Source organism: Struthio camelus, chromosome Z, assembly GCF_040807025.1.
Source record: "Struthio camelus isolate bStrCam1 chromosome Z, bStrCam1.hap1, whole genome shotgun sequence".
Classification (NCBI taxonomy): Eukaryota; Metazoa; Chordata; class Aves; order Struthioniformes; family Struthionidae; genus Struthio; species Struthio camelus.
In genome coordinates, this window is record NC_090982.1 from 69,155,939 (window position 1) to 69,183,622 (window position 27,684).

The window sequence follows — 27,684 nt, forward strand, 5'->3', positions numbered from 1 at the left end:
AGTAGCCCAGAATCAAAAAACCAAAAATTCCCAAAGCATTTACTTACAAGCTGTATATTGCCAGCAGATATGAGATATGCACACATCTCCAGACTACTTAAACAGCAAAGCAGTTGCACACAGCTGCATCAGCAGTCTTACTTCTAGACAAGACTAGTTACACCCAAAATAGCACCTGTACAGCTACGCCAAAAGCAATTCAGAGTATTTATAGCATTCGCTTTAGGACATTTATTTTCCTTCCTTCTTCTAACAGCGTTAAGAATGCATCTGCTCTTCAAAACTAGTAGCAACTAATAAGCTACATAAAGCTAGAATTACACGCTACACTGAATGTCAAAAAGCTACATTTAACAGCCAAATATTTTGATAAAGGAACTGTCAGTGGTTAGATTTGGGTATATTAGACAGTTTAACAGGTTGAGACAAGCATCACCTCTAGTCACTGTTCCATGATTAATACCAAATCACCTAAAACTACAGATCTGATTCAGATCAGATCATATTCCTCCTGCATTAGCCACAGCATGAGAGAGTGTTTATGCCCACCTGATGCTTTCAGGTCAGCTCCAGGATGACAGTTGACACACCGTATTAAGTCTGGCATAAGCTTTTTAAAAAATTTTTTTTTCCCCTGAACTGTTAAGTTTTTTCTAATCAACACCTCCCACAGCATGTCTATACTGCTTATGATTCTGTATCAGTAGCCCTGAAGACTGGCCTGCTGCATCAAGATATCAGTTTACTGAAATATTTCAAAAGAAATTCACCCTGACATGACTATCCACCCATCATTCATACTTGTGCTTAATACTAGGCTTCCCTAATGAATTAACTTGCACTGAAATGACAGAGTTGCAATAAATGCTTCACAGCAGAGGAATCCTTAATTGGGAGGACTGAGGCATCTAACTAAAACTAAGGCCACACATTTTAGGTATGCACGAACACTTCAGAAATAGCTTACAGTTTTTCCTGATCCTGTCTGGGCACATGCCATTAAATCCCGTCCTGCAAGTATAATAGGAATACTGTACTTCTGCACTGGAGTAAGTTTAGAGTACCCAGCTTTAGCAATGTTCTTGTTTAAAGTCTGACAGAGGTTAGCTTCTTCGAAAGTCTGCAAGAAAAATTTTACAATACGTAACCACGCTTAAGTTACATAAGATTTAAAAAAAAAAAAAAAAAAAAAAAAGAGATGTTTGCCATATGATATAGACATCCAAACAGTAAAAAGCAGTAATTTTGAGGGAATCTCACTAGTCATCTAGATTGCCAGAATTCCTACAGTAAAAGCCTCAAAGATTTCTTCAACCAGCCCATGCCATTCAAGTAAAGTCACCTCTAAGGATAGAAGACCTTCAGCAGGTCTTATTAGCTTTGAGAGAAAACTGCACAGAAGCCACGTAATAAATCTTGATTTAAGCAGGTAAGCCCACATCATGGTGTCCTATGAAGACAAATTCTGCAGTTTTATTTCATGAAGATCTGCTCTTAGTTTCTTAAGTGAAAAGGCTACTACTACGGGGAGCTAAAGCCCTCTGAGGGGCAAAAATCCCTACTGAGGGGCAAAAAGCGTATGTGATGACAAAACCAGTTTAACTTCAGTAAGAAAACCATTTAGAAGATGAGCGGGGGAAAAACTCTGCATAGTCTCTTCACTCACAGGCGCTGCTACCATTCCCCCTTTTCCTCCTCATCCTTCCCCCTAAAAGGAGGCTTTTTTGAAATAGCCACCTGGGCTAAGATTAAGAAAACTGATACAAATGTCTGGGAGCAAAGTTATATATTGCTTTAAGCAGTAAACTGTAGCCACAGAAAACAGGATCAGAAGTTACTTTAAAAAAAAAAAAACAAAAACTTGTCACACAAATGAAGAGTATTCAACAAATGCTCATTTAAGCTGTTAAAGATCCTCCACTAACAGACTTCAACATGAAGACTACCAGCCTTTCTATAAACTGGTGCCAAAGACCTCTTTAAGGTCTAAAAGACATTATTTTCTTCAATTTAAGGACCATATTTCCTGTCCATCTAGTGTTACTTTCTCGAGGCCATATCTGTAGTTTGTCAATATCATTTGAATTCAAATTTTTCAGAAGGGTCACATCTCCTTCCCACATAGTACTATCTGCAGGATTCAGTCTTTAATATTTTTATTAGCAGTGAATACTGGACTCGGGATATATCCCTGCAGAATCACAGTCAACCCAACCCCTGAGATGAACAAGTTCGCTAACCAGTATTGCTGGTGGAGGGTCAAGTCCTGATACTTCGACAACGTTTTGATCGTATTTGTCAAAATTAATTCCTGTCTGATAATGTGCAAAGATGGTTTCTTCATCATCAGGTGGAGGAGGGGGCACATAAGTCACCTTTGGACCTTAAGAATACAAGCATGCAAGACCATGAGCAATATAAAGAGAACAAAATAATTTTAAGTAAGGAAGCACTGAAGTTCAGTTCAGTTGAACGCCACTTAGACTTGCCTCCGCTTCTAGAGAAGGAAGACATTTCAGAAATGAATTTTATTAAAATTCAGTTTTATACTACTAGCTCTAATACTCGCTTGCAAATATAAAGTCACTCTTATAAAGCGTTCTTGCCTCACATTTGCTCAAGGACCTTATTTTGAAGAGCTACTTATGGAATTTAGACTCTGCCTTACCAACATGCAAAAAACAATTCTATCAGAAAGGACCTTTACATTACAAGTTCTGCCTATTCAATAACTTAACGCATTTATTAGCGCACAAGGATAACGATTACCTTGCCCATGACAGCACATTTATGATTCTGTATACTTTTAGGATACTTTTCATGCTAAAAGTCTCAAAGGTTTAAAATGAATTATTTGATGTTTACTTAAAGGTTAGCAACAGAAGCTGTTTCAGACAGACCTCAAAACGAGGAAGGATCATGAATCACTTATTCACATAAGAGTCGGCTCACTATTTGTCCTTTTGCACTTCAAAAGGAAGAGAAAGGCAAAATAAATCCGGAATCATTTGCCAAAAATACTCCAGGTAAGTAAACATTCTAGCAGACTGTCTCAAATGGTATTTTCAATACATGCCAGAAAGTCATTACATAGTTTAACTAATCTCCTGTATATATGGGCCATTCTATCCTTCACTAGAGCTCAGTAAAAACATCAAGCGTATTTTCCAGAAATGGTATCTTAAATGGAACATCTGAGACTGAGAAACCACTGCTCCCTTAGCAGTTCGCTTTAATGACTAATCACTTAGATGTGTACACTACTGCTACTTTAATTTCTTTCAAACAGTTGTGTCTCAACTAGATGAGCAGTACCTTTACAGGAAACCGCCATCAACAGAAGAGTTTCTTCAGGTGTAAGGAATTCAATAGCAACCCAATCCAAAGAGTTACTCATCTTTACTTAGATGAAAACTACCACGCTATTTGCTCAGTGACTTAAAGGTTAACAAAGTTTAAACATAACAGCATTTGCCTGGCAATTAATGTTACACCAAGTGTTTTAAGGTAGTTATATTTCTTACCTGTATCACCACCCGTTTCACCAACAGACTTCCAGGAACCTTAAGCAAGAGAACATTCTTTGAATTAAAAGGAAAGGAAAATTGCCATCTTACTTACAAAGAAGCTACTTACTTCTTCCAGAACCTATTTCTTCATCATGTCCTTTGTAACCTCCTGTCAGAGTAAGTGTTCCAAAATTAATTGCTTTTAGAGAAACGGTCATTTGATGCAAGTTCTACATAAGAATCTTAATGAAAAATGACTAGAAGCACTTAGAAAACTAAACAGTAGATCCCAATACAACTGCAGAACGAGTGGAAACATTTAAGTCAGTAGACGAGTCAACATTTCCACAAAGTCAGGAGATGCTTGTTTTATGCTATCTGTACAAGCAACTTTTAAATAACTAAAAAGCCTTAAATGTCACTATCATAATGGTAACTAAGCGAGGCGAGTATTTAAGCCAGGAAAAAAGATTATCCTGTTATTTCAACAGCCACACATTCTGTAAAATCCACCCCATGAAGATTCTGACCTTGGCATCCAAACATTCTGCTTCTGTAGCTTTCACTATCACCTGAAAGAAAAGACATTTATTCTTAAAAACTGCATTCGCTCCTCACTATCAGATGTAAACACTGTATTAATAAAGACTCAACTATTAGGCAGCATTTCCAGACTCCCTTTTCAATCCTTAATCTTATAATGGTTAATGCTTTTTTCAATTTAATGTATCACTGATAGCCTCTAGCTACTCTATGCAGGAAGTTGCATTGTTGATTTGAAAAGATAGAAACCATTAGTATGAAGACTCCACAACAGAAAAGAGGCTAAAATTGTAAGTAAGGAATGCAAGACTGAATGAAGAGGAAGGATAAGAGCAGCTGGACTTAGGCTCTCCTCTCAAACGTTCAGCTGAGGTCATTCATAAAAATCATACTGTGAGACACTGACAATCTGAGACTGGCATCACAGAAGTACAGAGATCGTGCAACACCTCCTTCCCCCTCTCTCATTTGCATTCCTCCTAAATGCACCAGCATGAAAAAAAAGGAATAGGATCAGGGCAGCTTACTACTCTAATTGTTCATTCTCAGCAAGATCGAATTGTTAACTTAGATAACTGCACAAATGTTAGCTCTAAAGAGGAAGCCAGTCCAGTATCTTGGACCATGAATGCCCTGTTCAGCAGCAAGAGTCTTAAGAAACTTCGTGAAACCAGAGTTTCATTAGGGTGGTGACAGAGAATCAAAACTAAGATGCAACACAGCGTATGCAATCACTTTAATAGACTTATTTTTCCATCAAAAGATGGAACATGCCTACACAGTATCTCTAACGTGCAAAAAAACACAACCGTTTTAAGAAAAGCCAGGACTACCCTACCTTCATTAATAATACCAACTCTATCAGAAGGGCTTGACCACTACTCAGAGAAGGAGGGTGAGGAGACAGAACAGCCTACCAGAGCTTGCTCTGCTGCCCAACTATGGCACACAGCCGTTGAAACTGCAAGTGCTGAGCACATCACATCAGAGTTCCCTTTGCTAGATCCACAGACATCCCCCGCCTTACTATAAAGGGACTCGTTTCCCATGCAGCAAACTACTCTCAGGAAAAATCATCTTTCCACACGTCAGTTTCTCTACAGTCTAGACTAACTACTGCCTACAAAAGTCTCTAACAGTCATTAAGTACTGATACTAAACATTAACGGTGAAAAAAGAAGGAATGGCTATGCTATACTAAGGATGCAGTACGTCCACCAAGTGACTGTTATTAGCATGTTGCATCTATAAACAGTTGAGTTTCTAAAAACCGTGATTTGAACTCAACTTAATTGAAATGAGGTTTCTTCACATTAAGTCACCACACATATTAAGGAGCACTGCTGAAAAATGCATGCTAATCATTGCATCTTTCTACAGGGAAGAAATTCTTTTACTGACATCACACTTCTTAGAGAGTATCAGTCATGCACTACCCATTGTACTAGCTTAATGCTATTTCTAGTCTGAACCACGAGACTCGAGCGACGGACATGATGCATTAAGTAGCATGATATATGGGTTGCAAATTACAGTAGCATCAATGGCAAAGGAAGATATGATTATGAGGGAAAACTCCCTGATAGACAGCAAAAAGCCACAAAAATAAAGTCATCAGGAAGACCTGGCCTCAAGCAACACACCTCACGTGTTGTCAGCCAGGACAGATTTAAAATATGGTTCTCCTTTGGAGGTGGGGGGTGGCAAGGCGGGGGGGGATCTAGAATGACAACTTTAAAAGTGAGCAAGTTCATGAAAACTTGCTTCAAACTGTCTAGCACCTCTGCTTCATTGTTCATTAACTGGCCCAGAAACAGCAGGATCAAGAATAACTACAAAAGACAATAGCTCTGAAAATCCAATCACCAAAATTTATCCAAATGCTTGGTGCGTGCATGCAAGCAAGATATCTAACATTTGCAGTAGGCTGCTTAATTCAGACGAAGAGAGCAATCAAGCTAATAGCATTTAGTGAAACTAAGTGTAAAGATATTACGTTGCAATGAATCAGCAATGAGGAAGTCAAGAAGTCCCTACCCTAACAAAACGTCTCACCTGCAGGCCCTCCAAGTGCTCCTCTCTCCCTAGAGGCAAGAAAACTGCCAGATTGAGGTCTGTCTCTTTGCTCATTTTTAATACCTGTAAGTAACATAATGGGTAATTGCGTAAAGTAACGGGTATTGTGTCTAAAATACTATCATGAAGTACTATGCTTAAAACTAGTACTATTTACTCCCAGCAAACCTTACAATGCAACAGCTGCAAGAGGTTCTTTAAAAATCCTACGCATGCAGTATTATTCCCAATGACAGTATTTGGCAAAGCAACAGTCTACATTCCATAATATAGCTAAGAAACAAGAGTTATTTCATAGTTTTCACCTTTTTACTTCTAGTTCTCAAGGAGCAACCAACCTGAAAAGAACAATCAAGCGTACCTTTCCTCACAAACCAGTCAATATAAATACTTACTTTGACTTTGTCCAAAGCCTCCAGAAACTCCTCTAAAACCTCCTTTTCGTGTACTGGGACCCTCTGTCGTGCTCCTTTCGTGAAAACCTGTGTAGTACCCATAACACAACACTTCAGTTTGCCTAACTTTGCTGGGCAACGCAAGTGCTTTTTATCTGATGACTACTCTTCTCAGCCCTAATTCTATGAATTAGACTAACAAGTGATAAGTCAAGAGTAAGTGATTTGCCTAAACATATTCCCAAAGGAATACAGAGAGAAGGAAAGTCTACCCCACCCCATACTGCTTCTTGCGAGAAGTAGATCAAGCATTAAGTCTTGAAATATTTGAGTTTACACATGTAAATGTTTAACAGAGAGCTGCTCACTTACAAGTCTTCAGTTTTGATGCAGGTCAGTTTAGTCCTCTGGTTCAGGCACAGGACAACTAGCAGCATTTGCACCTTCTTGGTTTTGGTAACCAGTTACCATAGTGAAGTAATATTTTATTTACCGCCTACTATGTAGCCAGGATTTGACAAGTCTTAACCCCTACATAACAGTCTTCTGTTCCTCTTGTCATTCTCCCACAAACACAGTTCGTAAGTCTAACTTTAACACAGAAATCCTCACCTTGTAGACAGAACACATTTTTCACTTCTGCAAAGCCAGGAACAAGTTCCTTATACAGTTCTTGGAGTCATCCTAGACCGTCTCCTAACAAATCCTAATACTGTCCCTGAGTCAATAATAAATTTGAGATTTGCAAAGGAACATTTAATCATCCCATTCTTAAGAATTTAAATATCTGGCTTTCTTCAAGTACCTTTTGCCTTTCAGATTTATCCATGCTTAATATTTTACTCAACATTGTTTATTTAGTTGCTTGACACAACAAGTATTCAACATATTTTCATGTCTACCTCCCCCTTCTTTACTCGCCCTTCTGATGGAGAGGGAGAGGAAGACGACAGCCACATCCATAAACAAGCTGTTTCTCATTTAAGAGAGACGGGACAGTTTTAGGTTTTGTCACAAGTTCTGAGCAGGCCACTTCTATTGTCATTTACTCCTCAGCCTTTATGCTTCTATTGAACATCTTTTCCATCATCTTGCAAAGACAAAGAGCATCTCCTACTAAATGAGACCACAAAGTTGTACAACAGACATCTATTTCTGTCTCCCCCACTTCTTGGTACATACATACTGAAATACAGCGACTGCCATTTGAGTTCTTCCAAATGCAAAACAGATCACATCCTAAAGACTCACATGCAAAAGGTAGGCTGGATGTAAACATCCACAGGTATTACAGACCTTAAATACAGGTTGTGGGTTACTTAACAGTTACTTAAGACAGCCTACAATAGAACTGTTAGGCATTATCCACTGTCACTGGCAAAGTGCTACTGTCTGCTTAGTCAACTAAACCTAGCATTGACCTACCAAAGGGGAAACAGTGTGAAATTTTCTGAAGGAGTACATAGAACTCTTAAGTGGTTGCACAGATGCCCTGAACAGAGATGCTGCACAATGCTGTTCTGCAAAACATTCCAAACCAGGATTAGAGCTTGCCCTCCTTGTTCCATAAGCAATTCCACTTACAGTCAGAAAATTGTTTGGACAGATGATACATGATAATAGTTTCCACTACCAGATGCACTTCTGATGGCAGCTGGTGGGAGCATATGGGCTAATATGAACAAAGTGGCAATGACCAGTTTCTTGAACGTGCATCACATATGAGAGGGGCACTCTCCATTATAAGCTGGAAGCAGGATAGGGGTTAAATATCACTTTAGGGACACTAAAGAGAAAACTTTCAGGCCTTGCACAGAAGAGCACTGGTATGCCTTCTCATATAGTGTATACATGAGAACTAATATTCGGCTGTCTTTTCTACTATATTATCACTCAAAGATATCGGAAAAATATCTCCCTCCAGGCTAAAAGGAATCAAAATCAGAGGTCAACAAAACGCATTGATTTTAAATGCGGAGCCCTGCCTTCACGGTAAATACAGATGGGTGTTGTATTTTGTGCAATCAAAACTAAGGGGTTATACTGAATGACTAAATTACGCAGAAATATGGATTGGTCTTTGTGTCAAAGTCATAAATACTAATTTGGCTCTGATACAAAATTTAATACCTGAATAGCAAATACAAATAGCTACTAGAATTACAGACACTCCATAAAGTTACCTCTGTTTCCAAAACTCCTTCCACTACCAAATCTCACTGGCTGATCCTCTCTGTTCAGAGATTCATTAGTATCTACAATGAGGAGGAGAAAAAAGAAGAAAAAATATCAACTTCACAACTATCTTTGACACCAGTTTATTATTTAAATCAACATAGAATTCCAGAATCATTCAGGTTGGGGAGGACCTCAGGAGGTCTCTGGTCTGAACTCCCACTCATAGCAGACTCAACACAAAACTCAGACAAGGCTGCTCACAGCTTCGTGCAGTCATGTCTTGAATGCCCCCAAGGTTGCATTCTCTAAGCACCTGTTCCACCACTGGACTGTCCCTATGGGGGGAAAAAAGTTTCCCTTCTATCCAGTCTGAACCTCTTTTGTTGTAACTGGCACCTGTTTCTCTCATTCACCTGTTTTGAACCTCAGTTCAGAGGTTCAAGAGGTTCAAAGAACCTGGATCCATATTCTTGAAAACCTCCTCATTAGATATCCATTCTGGATAACCTCCTCATGAGGTCCCCCCCGATTTCTCTTCTGCAGGCTGAACAAGCCCTGCTCCCTCAGCCTCACAAGGCAAGTACTGCAGTTCCCTGAGCATGCTGGTGGACCTCTGCTGAACTTACCTAGGTTGGCAATGTCTTTTTTCTTTTGGTGGCCCAAAACTGGGCGCAGTATTCTATGCGGTCTAACAAGTAGCAATTAGAAAGGACAATCATTTCCCTTGATCTGTTAAGACAGGCCAGCATACTGCTAACATTCACTGCTGCCAGGGCACACTGTTGGCTTATGTTTAAGCCTACTGTCAATCAGCTCCCCCTTCCCTGCACTGTACCCCTCTCATCCCCCAAGTCCTTTTCAGTCAGCAGAGCTCTTTGCACCCAGCTGGTACTCACAGAAACCAATTTATACCAGGTAAATCCATGCTAGCTATTCCTAGCCATCATTTTTTACATGCCCAGAAATACTAGCCTCTGGAATCACAGTAAGCTATAATAATCTACTTCATCTTCTATTTAGCAGTTATATTAATATACCAGTGATATGTCCACTAATTATTCTTTTAAGAAAAAACACGTATAAAAATACAGAAGGGAAAGGGAATAGCAAGAGGAAGAGATGCATACATATTCAAAGGCTGAATTGCATACATTCTCCAGTCAGTACCAGTTTAGCCTACTAAATACACAATCAACTTAAGACCATGGAAGACAGAAGTGGTATGTAATCATGTCAGTTAAGATTAAAGCATACTTGGCATTACAAATCAGAACATCTTCAAAAGATAGGTAAGGAATAAGAACCTACATTTACACCATTGAAAGTTTACCTAAATGCATACACTACAGAATAGACTGGAACTTCTACTAGCAGCCTGACCGAGGTCAACATATTACATTGGAAAGTGAAGACTGTGAAATCAGTTACTTGAAAAACAAACATATGGTGTAATAGGTATCCATTTACAAAACAAAGAAAATGATTTCAACAGGATGGCTTAGAACAGGTATACCTACTGTTTTCCATAAGAAACAGCATCCCTCAGTACTGTTGCTGAGGGATGCTGTTAACTCCCACATATTACTATGGGGATACTATTAACACAGTATTACTCAAATTTTCAGAATATATTTGGGTATCAGTAGCATGGTTCCCCATCCTAAATGTGTAGTCTAAACAGAAGAATTAATTGCTCCCCAAAACCACAAACATTAACTATAAAAATCCTACCTTTACTCCTGAAACATCCTCGGACTCCAAAATCATCCTGCATATGCTGACTTTTGTTAGATCCTTCACCAGCACCTGGAAAAGAATAACGATTAGATACTAAGGCTTTCAATACTGCCGCCCGTAACATACGCATAGACAAACTGGTAAGTATAGACTACAGAAGAGGACAGTGATGTTGATTGAAAACAGGCCTAAATGGTGGGCTCAAAGTGTTGTGATCAGCAGTGCAAAAAGTCCATCTGGAAGCCAGCCAGTAGTACCCCAGGGGTCAATACTGCGGCCAGTACTGTTTCATGTCTTCACTAGTTACCTGGATGATGGGACACACTGCACCCTCAGAAAGCCTGCAGATGATATAAAACTGGGGGGACCGGGTGGTACACCACCAGATGGTTGTGGGGACCTCGACAGGCCGGAGAAATGGGCAGAAAAACCTCATGAAGTTCAACAAGGGGAAACGCACAGCCCTGCACCTGGGGAGGAATAACCCCACGCACCAGTACAGGCTGCGGGCCGACCTGCTGGAGAGCAGCCCTGCAGAGAAGTGCCTGGGGGCTGTGGTGGGCAAGTCGACCATGAGCCAGTAACGTGCCCTTGAAGGCAAAGACAACCACAGCATCCTGGGCTGCATTAGGAAGAGTACTACCAAGTGGTCAGGAGAGGTGATTCTTCCCCTCTACTCAATGCCCATGCCACCACCTCTGTAGTGCAGTGTCCAATTCTGCGTTCTCCAGTACAAAAGAGAACATACTGCAGTGGACATACTGGAGTGAGTCCAGTGAAGGGCCGCAAAGGCGATTAAGGGGTTGGAGCATGTCACATGGGCAGAGGCTGAAACTGCTGAGATTGTTTAGCCTGGAGAAGAGAAGGCTTGGAGGGAAAATCAATGTGAATTAACACTTGATGGAGGAAGCAAAGACGACAAAAATCAGACTCTTCTCAGTGAGGATACAAGAGGCAGTGGGCACAAACTGAAATACAGGAAATTCCATTTAAACATAATGAAAAACCTTTTTTACTCTACAGTGATCAAATACTAGACAGGTTGCCCAGAGAGGTTGTTGAATCTCCATGTTTAGAGATGCTCAAAACCCAGTGGCCCTGACTATCCTGCTCTAGGTGACCCTGTTTTGAGCAACAGTTTGGACCAGGTGATCTCCGCGTGTCTCTTTCAAGCTGAATTTTTCTGTAATAATACTGAAGCTCTCTGTTCTACAACATCAATCTCAGAATCAGCTTACAGGAACAACCATCACAAAGATATCAAACCTGGAATCAAGTATCTACAGATTCTACAGAAATAAGTCTACAGATTTTTAGATAGCTCTGTAAGTATATGGTAGACTATGTTAAATCAGCTTACTCTGGAAGGAAAACAGTCAGTTTCCTTAATGATTAAACTACCCCTGGGAGGAGGAAAAAAAAAAAAAACACTCGTATACACTCTTCAACGAGACAGACACATTAGTTAATAAAGAGGCCACCTGCATACAAGAGCTAAGATGACGCGCTTGTAACATTACCAAGTGACTCTACTAGGAAACCTTGGCCACTACAGCACTAAAAGCTTAAAACCGCTACTTTAGTCTGAACAGTGTTCAGAATTCATGTTAATTTGAATATTTAAGTGGGTAGTTTGTGATAACGCTGGTATGCAAGATTCCTTCACAGAACATTCTGATACTCACGTTTGTATCCAACAAGTAAACAAAAATATCTCACAACTTCATTAAATTGATATTTTAAGGTTTTATCAGATGACAGATTGGCTTCCCATTGACCAAGTCTATTTGCTTTTAAATGGGTAAGGACTCTTCCCATAGCTTCCATTCCTAACCAATTCTTATTCCACGACTCCTCTTCCACTTGAGATTTCCATACCTTGAGCACACCTAGTTAATTCAACATTCAGAGTTTTTCAAAGCACATCAGCTGTCAAAGTATTTCATCGGTAACCTATCTGCTTTGAGAAGTTCCTGCACCTTGTCTGAGTCTTCTGCCTCTACTTACGAAAGAGGCTAGACAAAAACACAGCTTTACAGACAGCTAACAGGAAAGAGCTGATAATGATTCCAATTGTCTTTAGTGAAGTCTGATATGCTTAGCACGTTCACCAAATCAACTGAAGACCACGCTGCACTGCTGCTTTCCAGACAGCCTACTAAGACTGACAGAAGTAACTACAGAAACATGCTATTTTTATAGTTACCTTTCATCTGTTGTATCTGCTTATACAGGTTCTCATATCTATATGGGATGGGAGGCAAATTAGTCTTTCTAGGGAGTCTAGAGGAAGTACCAAAAGCTAAAGGCTATATATCATTTACCACTATATCATTTTCCATTCTAAATTTATCAATTTTCAAGTAAAGATTAAGAATATTAGAACAGAGCCTTGTTTTCAGTCCACTACAGTTAAAATCTAACATTGCATCAGCATACCCCGAACAACAGCTGCTAGATCTGCTTTGTTCATTATGCACATTTACCGCATTTTTTAGTACTGGAACTGGAATTTGAAACACTGATTTACTCCATTTCAGAGACATCCACCTCCAAATCCTGTACATACTAAATAAACAGCATTTCAGCATGATGTGTAACTCTGTTTTTTTAAAGAGTACCAAAGGAGCACGAAACAAAGGAGATCTTTCAGAACTGAAAATTCAGAATAGCCAGCTTGTAAACAAAGGTTTGCTTTCATGTGGAAGAGATACAAAGAATAAATAGTGATTTAAGTCAAAATAAAGCTTTATAAAACACCGGTTGCAAGCATGTGATTGTTATTTTCAGCTTATGCTCATTATGACTTATGCTAGAGAGCACTACTACTAGATTCCGTGTTTCAAGGAAAAAGAAAATGGAAGGTGACCCTGCATACCCTAACTCTACTCATGGTACTGTGTGTCAAACAAATGACTTATACAATTAGCAATATAGTTATAAACTAAGCATAGTCTAGAAGTGCATTCCAGACAACAGGAGCAGCCTGTAGGGGCTTGATTAAAAACACAAATGCACTATTTCTTTATTACAAGTTGGTTTTCCAAAGGAAAATAGAGGAAAGGCCCATCCAGCCTTTTCTGAAAAAAAGGACAACCTTTTCCATAGCAGCGTAGGGAAAAGAATCCCCAATACTGGTACAGGATTTTAAATGAGGTCAAGACTAGATGCACAAACGTGCCTTTGGACTGCCCAAACAGCTTTAGTTCAAGTTAAAACAGCAAATCAACAAGTAACCTCAGCATTATTAGGTCTGAAAGCACAGAGATTCCTATCAACTGAAAAGGACCTGAAAGAGTTAGTTAGGCCAAAACAGAGCCTTTGAAATTGCTCACGGTGATCTAACGTGACAAGATGCGCCTGGCTCCAAAAAGAAACAAATTGTTAATGTTGACAGTGAAAGCAAGACCTTCAGTGGCAAAAGTCCTCCCCCCAACCATGAGTTCAGTGCAAGACGCAAAAATCGCAACTTGATTTTGCAATATGTAATGGAAGAACCTTTGAACAGGCAGTTGACAGCTAGTCAGGAAGAGTCACAAGAGCACATCCAGAACGAAAAGAATACAACAAAGCTTAGACTCACTTCCAGCTAATGGTATAACAGAAAGGTTCGCCTGAAGAGCACTCTTTCCTATTTATTCTGTGTCAAATCATTACTACAGTTAGTCACCTGGAGTCCTGAAAAAAAACATTCTGCTGTTCTAGGATGAAAGCAAAGCCTGCTCTCTGAATTCTGCTCCCCATATCTGCCAGTCCAAATCCAGAGAAGTTCCAACAGTGCAAACGTTATCTTGTTTCCACCCTTCTTAATTTCCCAACATCTTAGGGGCGAAGAATTGGAGAAAAATTTTGACAGCCTTTCACCTACAGACTGGAAGGCAGAAGGGTGATACATTGGTAACATACTGCCTTGTTCTGACCACTCATGAACAGATTAATCTCTGATTTCCGCCAAACACAACAATCTCAACTTATTTTAACAAGTTCTTTCATAGTTGAGTCAATTAAATTATATAAGCTCCAAGTTTTTCCCCAGATGCAATTTTACTTAACTTTACCTAAGTTAAAAGCCCTCAAGTCACCTACACAAAGACCATTTTTAATAACATAGACCACAGTGAGAACCCCTGAATCTACCTATCCCACACAGACTGTCAGGTCTGAGCAAAACCTGTTTCCTGACCTGACTGTTGTACAGCCACACAAAGCAATGCCTGGGGTAAATTACCTTCCATGGCAACACTAACTTGACATATTTAAACTAAAATTTCAGTTCAAGTTTATAAAGGCATTGTCTTCATTCAACTAAGATTGCTTTAAGGAAACTTCATACCTGGTATCAGCATCTTGTTTTGTGGGGTTTTTTAAAATGCTGATGTAAGTTTCTGTTCAACAACTCCATCCGAACTTTTCTTATTGTCAACACAACTCTTAGAGGTGACCCTGCTAAAGCTGCTCAACTCTGCATATAATATTTATTCATTTCCAAAATTCATGTTTAGCACAGGCAGTTGTAAAAACGCTTATAAAGTTGACACCTACTGACTTTCACTAAAAGTCGCGTTGAGCGAAGTTTTCCAGAGCATATAACTGCAGTAAACAAAGACCGAGTAAGGGTCAAAAGTAAAGTCTACTTACTGCATTACCCATAATGTTGCTTACTGCACGGTGACACGTGATAATATCAGAACACGATAGCATTGTATCTTTTCTTGATCTCCTAAACCCTTCAAACCATCAGCTCCCCAAATAAGTGGATAAAAATCAAGTGTCTTACACATACCTAACGCGCTTATACTTTGACTGCGGTCAGACAAGAGACCATCTGGTCTTCCAGAGAAGCCCGTTTCCTACAATACGAAAAAAGGTACATCATCATGTCAGCTCCGGACTAAGCAAAATACATACGTACAGGTGCAGCTGCTAACGCTCTCACAGACAGAAATAACATGTTGCTTCTGCACTTTCTAAAGCGCGTAGTCTTTCCAACAATTTTGTTCAAAGTTTCTTATGTTAGTGTTACTATAACTACATACTGTTCACCGCTTCATGTCGCCACAAACATGCACAGCTGACACACGGAGTTAAATGAGTTTATCTTACCCTCTAGCACCGATTTATGGAGGCATCAACACGGTTAGCTTGCTAAAGAACATTTTAAGCCTTGAATGTAAGAAACATTTAATTACCCAAAACAGCATTAGAACATTTTGAAGTAACTCTTTTCCAGTATTTGTTTGGAAAGCTTTCGGACTTTTAGTATCATGAATAAACACTGTTTTTTCATGTTTCACAACCACAGTTTCAGGGTTTTAATACAGGATATTTACAGAGGAAATCTTAAAAGGATACGAATGACTGATATCAGTCTCTTATTTATTGAAAGCTTCAGAAACTCCATTTGCAACAGTTCAGAACAACACATTTTACTCTTGTTATCAGTAATATCTCCAGTGAAGACTATGTCTTACTTTCTCCTGCTTAATGCAAGCCAGACAGGCACTAACATTAAGAAGCCAGAACACTAGCTGACTACAGACCACAAAACTACAAACATTTTTACTCCAGATAGTGCTTTTTTAGATTTCACTACAGCTTTATAAGTTCTCTTTAAGTGGCTATCATCCGCTACAAGTAATTAAACTCAAACCGAGGAAATTACTACTCTGAAACTGCAGGCAACAATTTATTTTTCACAACCTTGCTTCTAGTCTCCTATATGCATTTGGATATAGCATTTACCTCTCCTCACCCTCCCTGTTCCTCACGGACAGATTTTTAAGTTTGCCCACTAAAGCCAGTATCAGCTAATAAATATTCAATATAAAGCCTCACAAAGTTTATCACAATTTCTTCTGTGATGCTGATATTTAGTCACTGGGACTAGAAGTAGCAAAATATTTATCTTTAGCTGTATCTCTTCTCATTCCTCTACTTTCTCTTTTATTTCCCAGTGAAGCATTTAGCTGCTATGCAAACATAGCAAAATTGAACAGGAAGAATTTGTACACATGAGTTAGGAGCTTATAACTAGATGTGGTAGCAGGTACCTAAAGTCATCCTTGTTCTGCTAAGAACGCCAGAACTACATTTTAAGAATTCTTACCTGTTGTCAGGCTCCAGACACCCTTAACCTGCATATATAAGAATCAACATCTGACTAATTTCTATGAGAATCCTCTTCCAGTTTCAGTCTAAGTGAGTTGAATTCACAAACATTTTAGCAGTCCAACTCATTTAGTGGGGAAGGTGGAGGGGGGTGAGGAGGAACCAGAGTAGAGACAAATTACAGAAGCAATAAAAGATCCGAGGGGAAGCAACAACTCCACCTATTCCTCTATCTACAATAGCTTTTGATCTCTGACCAGGCTCTGAGAGCCACCAGGGCCAGGAGGCACTTGGGAGACTGCAGTTGCCCCTCTTTGTCACGGAAGGGCTTTGTCTTCTCGATACGTAAGCTGGGGGGGCAAGTGCCAGTTTGTGCTTTGGAAGCCACAGCAACAGGCAGTCCCCTGCTGCAGCCACCAGCCTGCCAGCCGCCCGGGCCGCGGCAAGGGAGAGGAGAGGAGACCGGCCACGTGCTGCAGCCCAACGGTCACCCACGCGCCCGCCGCCTCCTTACCAGCTCCTCGAAGGGCGGGAGGAAGGGCGCCCCGCTGTCGCCGATCTCCGCGTCCCAGTCTTCCTGGCTCATGCTGCGCTCCCGAGCCTGCCCGCACGACAGCGGACACACGTTAGCCACGCACCCGCCCCAACGACTCCAGCGCGCGCCCGCCCGCCCGCGCATGCGGTGGGCAGAGTACCCGCATGTCCTACCGCAGGCCCACCTCACTCCTTCCCCCCCACCCCAATCTCCATCTCCACCGCAGGGCCCACTCACCCCCCGCTCCTGGGAGAGAATCGCCCAGCTCCGCACCGCACCGCACCGCACCGCACCTTCCTCCTCCCGCAGACGCCGCAACCCCGCGCGGAAAAACGATGGCGCGCCTCAACAAGGCGCCTAATAACCCTACCGCCACGTGCTGCCGCCGGCCCGCCCCGCGTCGCGCGCCCCGCCCGCCAGCCAATAAGAGCGCGGCTCGCCAGCGCGGCGCATGCGCTGGCGCCTGTAGCTGGTGCGCTGGTAGCGCGTGTGGGGGGGTGCTAAGACACGCGGCCGTTGCGACCGTTGCGTGGCAGGCGCGTCAGTGCGCGTGCTACGCGGGAGTCGTAGAGCAACGGGCCGCTAGCTGGACGAGCCCCTTGCTCTGGTGGCTTGCCCTGTACGCAGGAAGAGGAGGGAAGCAGTACACGTGATCTTCTGCTGTGTGGAGAGATGGTTGGCTTTGGAGGAGGTAAGGTGCCTGTAGTAAGAAAAGGGAGCTTAGGAAAATTCAGGTTTTCAGAGTTTTGTTTTCCCTAGTATTGGAATATCTGTGTATGTTGGTTCCCCTCTCTGAGCTTCTGAATGTTCCTTAGTTATCTGCATATGTTATTGCTAAAGTCTGACTTATTTTACAAACAGCTACTAAAATCAGTGAAATCAGAGCTGCTTGACAGAGCTGTAACTGAGGTATGGTCATTTTATTGCAAAAAAAGTTTTAAACAGTAGTACTTAAGCATAAAAACAACTTTGTAAGATTATTAAAATGCCCCTTTGTGAGAATAAATTATTTGTTTAATTGAATTAAACAGATGCTATATTTTAAAACAAAATCTTTAAAAATCACTCTTTCCAAAACTTTTTGTTACTAGACTTAGATAGGGAAAAAGAAGAGGCTAAATTCCTGGCATAAGGCTTTTTATTTAAGTACTGAAGTTTATAGATAGGATTTTTACTTGTATAGTGCATTTAAAAAAATACATATATACGCATGTACTCTGATATTTTGACTTGTGTTTCTAAGCTGCCTACAGCATACTCTTGCTGTCTTTGTCATGCTATGGAGTAATATGGCAATGCTTATTCTGAAAAAGTTTAAAGGAAGTGTGTATTGCCCTACTAACGATAAATTATCATTTATCTATTCTGCCCTGTTCAAAGTATTTCTCTCAACTTGGAAAAACTATTCTGAAAAACTACGTGCCTGTTTGAGAACTCCTCTCTATCAGTCTCTGTCCCATGTGCTACCTGTGCCTCAAAATACTTGAGGCAGCAATGTAGAGATAGTGAAGATAAGGTTTTATCCATCCTTGCATGGCTTTCATTTTTTTGTGGAAGTGTACAAATATTTGTATGTGGGCAACAAAATCACCCTTGAATCTTTTCCAACAAAGACAAACCTTTAACACTTACTATGATGCATCTTGCTTCTAACTGTGATTGCGAGAGTCGAATGTTCAGTTCAATTTCTCTTCTTTTGTACTGATCAAAGAGAAAAATATACAATCGCTGATAACACTTCTGAGCTTTAGCTAAGATGTTGAAGAACTTGAACAGATCAAAAAGATTTTTCAATGTTTTTGTTGCATGAGCCTTTTCAGCTTTTTGCTGTCGTCATAACAAATACATGTTTATTCAAGAGGTTGCGTTAAATTTTCCTCACGATAGTGTGATGGGATGCTGCAGTGACCTCTCTTAGATAGTGTCATGAGGACACATACTTCAGAATATTTTTCCTCTTTGCCTGGGGTGAAGTTTCAAAATAAAAAATTGTATGTTACAGCTAGAATTTATATGCCCCCAGAAAGTTTTTACCCTGCATGATCAAGGGTTCAGTTGTAATGATGTAGCCCTGTAATGCAGTATTGCCATTCCCAATAACAGGCTATAATGTTTGCACTGAATTTGCAAGGCCTCAGGACTGAGGCTTGTCAGGCTTGGTTTGTCTGAACTTTTTTTAATGTGGCTGCTGCTTTGTTTTTCTTGGTTTGGCTGTGACAGCAATTTCTGTAATTGACTAGGTGTCTATGGCCTATTTATTTTACTTTTGTTATCTGTGTGTGGTACAACTATTACATAGATAGCAGTAGCAAGCAATTATCCTATGTAGGATGAAGTATTTAATGACCGTAACACAACAGTGTAGTAGAGTGAAATAGGAGCCTGGTATGGTAGCAGAGGCTTTGAGAAGTGGTGACACAGGATGTGGTATAGAGGAGTACAGGCATGGGATGATCAGAGATGGGGCACAGGCTGGCACTGGAGATGCCGTGGGTAAAAATAACTCGCTCGTGGTTAGTTACAGAAATGCAGGCCTGGAGCTGGGCAAAACTGATTTCAGGGGTAACAAAGAACAGGTATAGTATGTAAAGGGTGCCATATGTAGTAAATCTGGATGTAACATGGAACTGTAGACCACTGGAGAAGGTGTAAAAGCATGCTAGCAAACATATAAAAAGGACCCCAAGTGGATCCTGGAGTGAAGAAGAAACCACCAATATGAATGTCATATTTTTCCCAGTGAAGGAATCAAGATGCTTACAACATGCTGTAGCTGCTGCTGCTGCTGCCAGAATGAAACCACCAACCTTACAGCTGAGAGGAGCAGTGGAAGGGTCAACCCCAGGAAGAGGGATAGAAACTGAAAAGTGTGTATATAACAATTTTGTATTTTCTTCTTTATGTAACAGTTCGATCTGGACTAATAAGGATTAAACTATTAAGATTTCAATTACACTAACAGGAAGCTCTTGGCTTTACTTATATATATATATATATATATATATATATATATATATATATATAAAATGTGCCCATAAACAAAATTCCTCTTTGCCCACAAAAAGAATTTTGAGCGTTACACAGTATTTACAGCTTAAATGTTCTTCCTGATATATTGTCAATATATTTCAGAAAGAAATCTGGAGAGAGATGTAACTAAAAAAATGCAACAAAAGACTAAGTTCACTAGTCAAAAGCCCATGCCCCTGCAATTATGGGAAAATGTCTTGGTTCATACACTAAAACATACTAGCTTTATATTTTTTCAAATTTATGAATTTGTGCGTATTAGACTTATCTTATACTTTGCTTTGTGCTTGCAGGTGTGCCTTAAGGCTAAATCAAAAGATTCAATGTACAATTTGAGATGGAAATTTCTCTGAAGACCTGTATTTAATGCCCTCTTTCTCTTGTACCAAGTGGTCCTAAATGAGTTGAGGCTCTCATTTTTCTAGATGTTGTCCAGGTACATAGCAAGAGATGGTTTCATCGCTCAGAAGCTAACGTGTCATCACAACAGAAAAGGTAGAACATAAAGATTGCAGGACAATTATTGAATACCCTTTTGTGAAGTCAGCTTGCTGTTGGCAGCATTTTTGACAAGAGAACAGGAGGAACTGATACTCCTCTGTTAGGCTAGCTTGCTGATAAATCATTTGGTAAAAATTTTCTGAAGTATCACTCTTCAAAGGACTGTACTTAGTGACCAAGGATGCAATTAAATATATGTTGTATGTCTGCTATGGTAGCTATGTAAGTATTTCATAGTATAGAACAGTGAACAAGTGTCAAGAATAAGACTAGTTGCTTGCATGCTCAAAAAGTTGAATTGATTCACGTGCCTGCTTTTGCATGGTTCAATTGAATTCACTTTACTAGCATTAGCATTTGATGTTACTGTTGCATTTCAAATTCACAAGAAGTGGCCACACTTCCTGGCCCGTCTACCAAAATCTTTCAAGAGCCACAAGGTACATGCAGTATTTGAATTTCAAGAGTGGCTCAGATGCAAAAGATGATAGTGAATTCAGTGGGATACATAGAAGCGAGTCAGACTCAGCTTGTGTTCAGCTGAGTTTCAGGATCACTGGTAGTGTTAGACTCTGCTGCCTCATTTTCTCTCAGTTTGAAGTTCAGATTATACAGCAGTTTTGTTTGAATGAATAGACCCACTGCTGGCCACCCAGTCTGTTTGGGGCTCACTTGAACAAAAAGTACAGATTGGGATTCATGTCTAGTTTGTTTTGTAATAGCTTCGTTACGTGGGAAAGCTCTCTCTGCTGCCATCCTTACAAGCAATTCAATGATTTTTTTTTCCCAAGCATGAGCTATAAATATCCCTAGGATTTTACTTCAGCAGAGTCTCAAATATGAAAAGGGCATGTTCCCAACTTGCTGTAAGTAGGTGTAAAGAAAAGGCCTAGGTTTAAAAATAGTGAATTTCTAAAATGTATTGTTTGTCTGATAGTCCCTATAGTGTAGTCTGCTACCTGTGCTTGCTCGGTACGTGTTGCCTACCTTCCTGAGTAGGTCAAGAGTCATGATGCACCACTCCCCTCAGAAAGACCTTAGCCAGTCATAATGAGAAACTGTGCTTGGTTTTGGCAAGGATTAGGTCTATGTTTATGCACCATACAGATTGCAAAAGCTTGGAAGCAAGTGGGTAAGGTGCTTTTTTTGGATTGGGCATTAAGAGGCAGAAGGCTGGCTTCCCAGTAGAGATGCTGAAAGACACCTGCATCCTAAAAGAGACTGTGGCATCGCATGGTCCACCAGAGGAAGTCAACAGATGGTGGCCTGCAGCGTAATGCCAGGTACTAGCAACAGTGCTAGTCATGACCAGCACATCTTCAGAAAGTCTAAATGTGTGAAGAAGGAGCATCTAATCAATTGCCAACACCCTCAGCAAGTCCAGATCTTTTCTTCATGGCTATTTGGTAAACAGGTACTTGTCCACAGCCTTATGACCTACTCAAAGCCTGTTTTATTTTGGCACAGGCTACTTAATGGCAGTGAAGCCCAGGGCCTTGAAGAGTAGTGCACCTGGCTACACAATGGGATAGTTTTATTTCCAAAAAGGGGAGGCAAATGAAATGCCCCCAATAACCATTACATCTCCTGCCCAAACCAAAGCATTGGTAAATAATCATTGGTAAATTTGGTGTGTGTGTGTTTGTTTTTTTTTGTTAAAGGTTAGTGTTAACTCTAGCAAACTAGGTACTATATCAGCTTGTATTCCACTCAGCAGAACTGACAGCTTTGGGTGTAAGGCCCAATTTTGCTGGCCACAGGTTGTACCGCGAGAGGAAAGATGTGCTTCTGATCAGAATGCACGCAATCCACCCGATTTGACCGGTTTTTAGAACACTAATTGGCACCAATTTGAGACACAAGTCAACAGCACTCCAACGGCTGAAGGCAAGCAAGAGGTGGTAAATCGTGTTTGCGGCGGAACGTGCGCGCCGCGCCGCGCCGCTGGGACTTGCGGCAGCTGCCGCGGTCCGCGCCGCTGACGGCGGTCCAGAGGAGGAGCGCTGCCGCCTAGCGTCGCGCACCGCTCTCTGGGAAATGCAGTCCTGCGCTTGGCAACGCTCAAGCGGCTTTTTCGGAGAAGCCATCCTTGGAAACTACGCTGCCCGCCATGCATGCTGCCCGGAGCGGCGGGGGGGGGGGTGTGCCCCGCTCATGTCGCTGCCCTCGCCTCGATGCTTCCTGTTTTCGCTAGAGGAGCCGGCGGTGCCGTAGTTGGGTGCGGCGGGTGCCGCCGCTGCAGGTAGAGCAGTCGTGTCTGTTTACATGGCGGCAGCTAGCAGCGCCCTCGGGCCGGAGCTGCCGCCGGGGTGGGCTTGATGGCTCACGAAGTGCGCGCAGTGTGGTCATCGCGCTGACACAGCTCCTTAAGCCGGGGCGGGGGGCTTCGTAAACAGGGGGCCGGCGGTTACGGTAGCCTCACCTGCTCCGGACACTGGCTGGAGTGGGGCCTGCGGAGCCCCGCGTGGGCCGGGGGGGTGGTTGCGTGGGCGGAGGAGCCATGGGGGCGTGCGTGGGGGGGCTCTGCAGGGAAGGGGCCCAGGCGGAAGCAGGGCTGACAGTGTAAACTGATTGCTGCAATGGTGCCAGTTCAAACAGTCAAACTTTAAGTGGGGAAAAAGCAACAAAAATCAGAGCATTTTCTTACCTATGGAGGCAGTATGAAAATGTTTTAGGCAATTCATAAATCAGAAGGCTCATGGGCAACCTTAAATGCGTTGTACTGAGCATATGGACCCATTCATCTAAGAAAAATGGTGGTAAAAATATAAGTTTTTCTGTAAGATTATTTCATTTACCTTACTAATTTGTATATAGACTTTTTGTGGAGAGTTTAGAGAAATAGTTATAGTGGTTTATCTGTTAAAGAGAGATCAAATTATTGTTCCATATTCTTTTTAGTTTTACTTAGATTTATCATCTGGCAGCTACCACATGCACATTGGTTCAGTCTGAAGTACAGAAGCTCAACAGTGGCACAGCTCATATGTACATGAGCCTTTCTCCCAGAAGAGTCGTGCGCAGGGATGCTGTCAGCCTCCTGCTTTCTATCCTGGGGTGGGGAAGGGCTAGTCTAAATTCCACCCTCTCATGATTTTTTTTTTTTTAGGGAATGTCCACCATTCAGCTGCTCTTCTGTTGGTCTCACTACATGCATCATATCCTTGTATTTCTGAAGTTCTTGTACCTGTGTACTCCTACAGTTGTGTAAGTTATTAACTTACACTGCTTATACAGCTTTAATCACTATCAACCTGCTACAGTTAGTTATAGGAGCATATGGACAAGCTAACTGATGGCAAGCTGTCGCAGCTTTAAGAAGGCTTGAGTGTAAAATACTACTCTTAAGAGCAGTATAAGCATTCTTCCTTCCCCCGAGAGCTCATTTCCCCAAAAAAAGGAACTCGGGAACTCCTCTGTCTTACTTTAAACTTCCTGTTACTCAGTGCAGAGGCTACTCACTTCTCATGATTTTCATGCCCAGGCATCTCTCTGCGGTTTACTTAGGATTTATGCCTTGAGCTTTATTCATCTGTTCAGAATTTGAGAAGACCAGCTCATATTGGGTTGCATTTATTTTAATCATTTTCCTGATTCTGACTAAATACCTTCCTTAGCCTATTGTTGCATGGGTGTGAAGTGGGATTATAGGAATAGGTGTCCACAGTTTAACTTGTCACATTTTTATCTGTATAATCTAGTTGTCTGGGAGCTAGCCACATGAGAACCACTAGAAATCCGCAAAACAAACTACTGCTTCACATAAGCATAAGAACAGGTTTGGGTGGCAAAATTCCCACTGAAATAATTTTAGACTGTAGTTGTAATCAAGTATCAAGTTACGGTTGACCTTGATTCTTTGATCATTTTGATGTGTCTTTCAAAGTAAGAGTTCTGATTCTGTCCATGCTAAGGATTTTTACAAAACCCCTGCCAGCACCTGTGCATCAACTTCTGTTTTAGTAACATAAAGTTGTAGAATAAACCGCTCTCAGAGCTTCAGCTGTTGTTTTCCAGTACTGTTTCCAATTGCACTGTTACCCGTGATCATACGCTAGAACCTATGGAGCTAGTTCTGCTCTTTGCTTTCCTCTCCCCTCCCCATACCCCTGTTAGAACTGCTGTTTATCAGAGAATTCTACAAACCGGCTAAGTGAAGTCTGTGCTCCTAGAGTGACTAGGATGACAGCACGTTGCTAACTGAACACAATTTTGTTCCTGCTATGGGATAAACCTGTTTGGTAACCCTCCTATGTGGCCTAGGCTGTAAGTCTGTCTCCTTGCAGTAATCTGTAAAGATGGACGTCTTGTCTTAAAGCATTGACACATACATACCTCTAGCTAAGCCAGATATTAGGATTGCTAAATTCACAGTATGAGGAAAATCTAACGTGGTTTTGTCATCCGATACGAAGATGATCGGATCATGTTACCGCCATGTTTAAATCAATCACCTAGGCTGAGGGCTCTAAATCTGCTTGTTTGTAGTCTTCACTCCTTGAAGCCTTTCAGGCTTTAACTGTGGGAGACAGAGAACGAGGAAGAACCTGAAGGCAGAGAACACAGGAACTCAAAGGGACAAGCTACTGAGGATTAATGAAGGTCAACCCTGTTTTGAATACCACCTGAAAGTAATGTAGCGCGCAGCACAGAGCAGGACTGGGAAAAGCACCTTGCATGCCTCTGGGTATAGTTTATGGCATATCACCAGCAGCAAAAAATCTGGATTAATAAATTTATTTCCTTTTTCTCCCACTCCAATACTGCAACTTGCTGCTTTTCCAATGTACTTCAAATGTTTATGGGAGAATTATAAATAGGGCAAGAGGATATCCTAAGACAGCTTCACTAGTGGTGTCCAATGAAATTATATCCTGAAAAGAAAAGGGAAGATGGTTCTGAGTCTACTCAGGCTTTTCAACATTGAAAGATCCCTTGATATTAATGATAGGTGTTTGAAAATGTAGGTCATTAGGTATTTTTGATGCTTAGGGCTGCATTGGTAACATCTGATTGAACAAAAATGGCTACTTTAAGCCCTTACCTTAAAGAAGATCCTAGACTATTGTTTTAGCATGCTAACAGTTTGGAAAGTTCTGGAGTAGCTAGAAAGAGTATTTTAAATGTAGCCACTCCTTCCTATGTGGAAGGAGGACAACTGAATGTGCTTTAAGGTAGTATATAACAGTTGTTTAAAAGATGCTAGTGTCAACGTTGCTCCAAGATTTTTTTTGATACTAAAAAAGTATATCAAGAATACATTTAACTTTTAATAACTGTTACAGAAGACCTTCTTTTTATCTTAATTATTACACTAGATATGGGCCATGAAAGTCAGGGAGATGTTTTTGACAGCACTTAATGCTGACTTCCATGGGAGCAGTGATACCAGAGCGTTTCCTCCTGGAGTCAAATCCTCGGAAGACTAAGTAGCAGATAACTGTTATATGGTAGGTTAGGAGTTCCACAAGCAGAAACCCACACTTTCCTCTCCAAAGCCTATTTGGAAAGCAAAAAAACCATGAGTGCAAAGAAAACACTTACACAGCCTTTTCCCCTCTGCAGCAATATTGTCTGCTGCAGGGGAAAACAAAATTTCTTCCTTCATTCCTGATGTCTCACTGAGCTTTTAGTAGTGAGAGAATGCAGTTAGCACTCTCTCAGATCCTCATCTCTGCTGTCACTAGTAGAGGTTAAGAGAAGAAAGATGGGGTGATTGTGGCAGAGGAGGACAGAAAGCATGTCTCTGCATGTGAAAGAGGAGATGAGAACTTGCAGGAGAGTAGAATGGCAATGAGCAAATGGCAGAGGACCAGGAGAGAGAAGAAAGATTTTGTTTTTTTTTTTGAAAAGAGGGAGAAGAATCTAGAGTACAATATGTTGAGGAGAAAATCCTCTACATCTGATTTGTTAGCAAATACCTTCCTAGGTGAACCCAGTATCTGACCACAGATTAAACACAAACTTATGTTTAATAGGACGGAGGTTGGAAAGTCAAGTGCTCAAAGGTTGGGATGTTAAATTTGTCTAGGTTGAATGAAAATAAATTTGCTCAGGCAATCGTGGTTTCCTTGGTACATATGGGTTATGATAGTAACTAGAAGTTATTAGTTACCAGATGATTATTTTCTTTATAGACTGAGCAGTTCTCAGGCTGAAGAATTTGCCCAAGAATCTGTAACTGTTCCTTTTGGATTTTTTTTTGCATTGCTTGTTAGAAATTACAGCTAAATTTTTAGTGAAATTTAATTTCTCTTCACAATGTGTCAGTGAGATAAGGCAAGTGTTATCCTTATTATACAGATACAGAATAAGGCACAGAAAAAATCCACTAATTTTGAATGCCGAGTTTGAAACCAACACAGGATATCTCAAAGTATTTAGCATCATTCAGCAATGCGCAGCATAAAGGTTGTTTCATTTTGCAATGTAATGCAAACTAGGTCCTATGCAGAAAGCAAAAAAAGGGGGGGGAGGGAAACATACTGTCAGAGGCAAGAGGTCCCGTAGGCTGTGGTTTTACTTAAGCTGTTCAGGAGTATTGTCCCTTCACCCACAAACCATTATCTGCACTTCTTCAACTGAACAGTGAGACTGCTGGCGCTGCAGAACTACAGCCCAAAGAATCGAGCTAATTTAAAACAATCGTCTTCCTCTTTAGGGTTTTTTTTTTCCAGCTAGATCCATTCCCCAGTCCTGTTTATTGCACCAAAACGAAAAAGACAAATAGCTCTGCCAGCACAAATAGGGGGAAGTAAGACTGAGAATGTACAGCAGGGAACAGCAATATTTTTAATTCACAGCATTGTTGAAGACTTTGCACCATGAATTCATACCACTCTTTCCCAGTCCCATGAAAATCTGGGTTTATGTGGCTCAATAGCACACAAAACTTAATGGCAGTGGCAAGACTAGAACCTGTTTCTCCTTTGCCACGTTCAGCTAGCACAAGACCACCCCTTGTCCCTTTCAGTTCTATGACAAATGAGTCTGGTATCCTTAAAACAACTGTCTCTGTTTCTACACAGCTGTACATTCATCCCTAGAGGTCCTTGGTTTTGTCTGAATGCAG

The 27,684-nt window shown here is 41.0% G+C and overlaps 2 protein-coding genes across 13 annotated transcripts in view; one reads left to right on the forward strand and one right to left on the reverse strand.

Annotated features, from left to right (window-relative positions):
- The window catches only part of LOC104146905 (probable ATP-dependent RNA helicase DDX4), a 48,297-nt gene that overhangs the window by 16,924 nt on the left and 3,689 nt on the right, over positions 1 to 27,684 (reverse strand). The window contains exons 1-12 of one of the 2 annotated variants that reach the window (XM_068927270.1): positions 17,319 to 17,359; positions 17,061 to 17,147; positions 15,222 to 15,288; positions 10,433 to 10,507; positions 8,707 to 8,778; positions 6,524 to 6,610; positions 6,108 to 6,191; positions 4,040 to 4,081; positions 3,637 to 3,678; positions 3,525 to 3,563; positions 2,241 to 2,383; positions 968 to 1,120 (exon numbers count right to left, since the gene is read on the reverse strand). In XM_068927270.1, coding sequence (XP_068783371.1) covers positions 968 to 1,120; positions 2,241 to 2,383; positions 3,525 to 3,563; positions 3,637 to 3,678; positions 4,040 to 4,081; positions 6,108 to 6,191; positions 6,524 to 6,610; positions 8,707 to 8,778; positions 10,433 to 10,507; positions 15,222 to 15,288; positions 17,061 to 17,132 — 876 coding nt within the window. In that variant the 5' untranslated portion in view covers positions 17,133 to 17,147; positions 17,319 to 17,359. Of the gene's footprint in view, positions 1 to 967; positions 1,121 to 2,240; positions 2,384 to 3,524; positions 3,564 to 3,636; positions 3,679 to 4,039; positions 4,082 to 6,107; positions 6,192 to 6,523; positions 6,611 to 8,706; positions 8,779 to 10,432; positions 10,508 to 15,221; positions 15,289 to 17,060; positions 17,148 to 17,318; positions 17,360 to 27,684 lie in introns of those variants that run through there. The other variant, XM_068927269.1, reaches the window with a different exon arrangement.
- The window catches only part of LOC104146904 (neutral amino acid transporter 9), a 52,425-nt gene continuing 47,453 nt past the window's right edge, over positions 22,713 to 27,684 (forward strand). For 5 of the 11 annotated variants that reach the window (XM_068927271.1, XM_068927275.1, XM_068927272.1 and 2 more), the window contains exon 1: positions 22,713 to 22,854. Coding sequence is in view for 2 of the 11 variants with exons in the window: in XM_068927279.1 (XP_068783380.1) it covers positions 22,787 to 22,854 (68 nt within the window). In the remaining 9 variants the exon portion in view is untranslated. Of the gene's footprint in view, positions 22,855 to 23,721; positions 23,820 to 27,684 lie in introns of all 11 variants that reach the window. The other 6 variants (XM_068927284.1, XM_068927282.1, XM_068927281.1 and 3 more) reach the window with 3 other exon arrangements.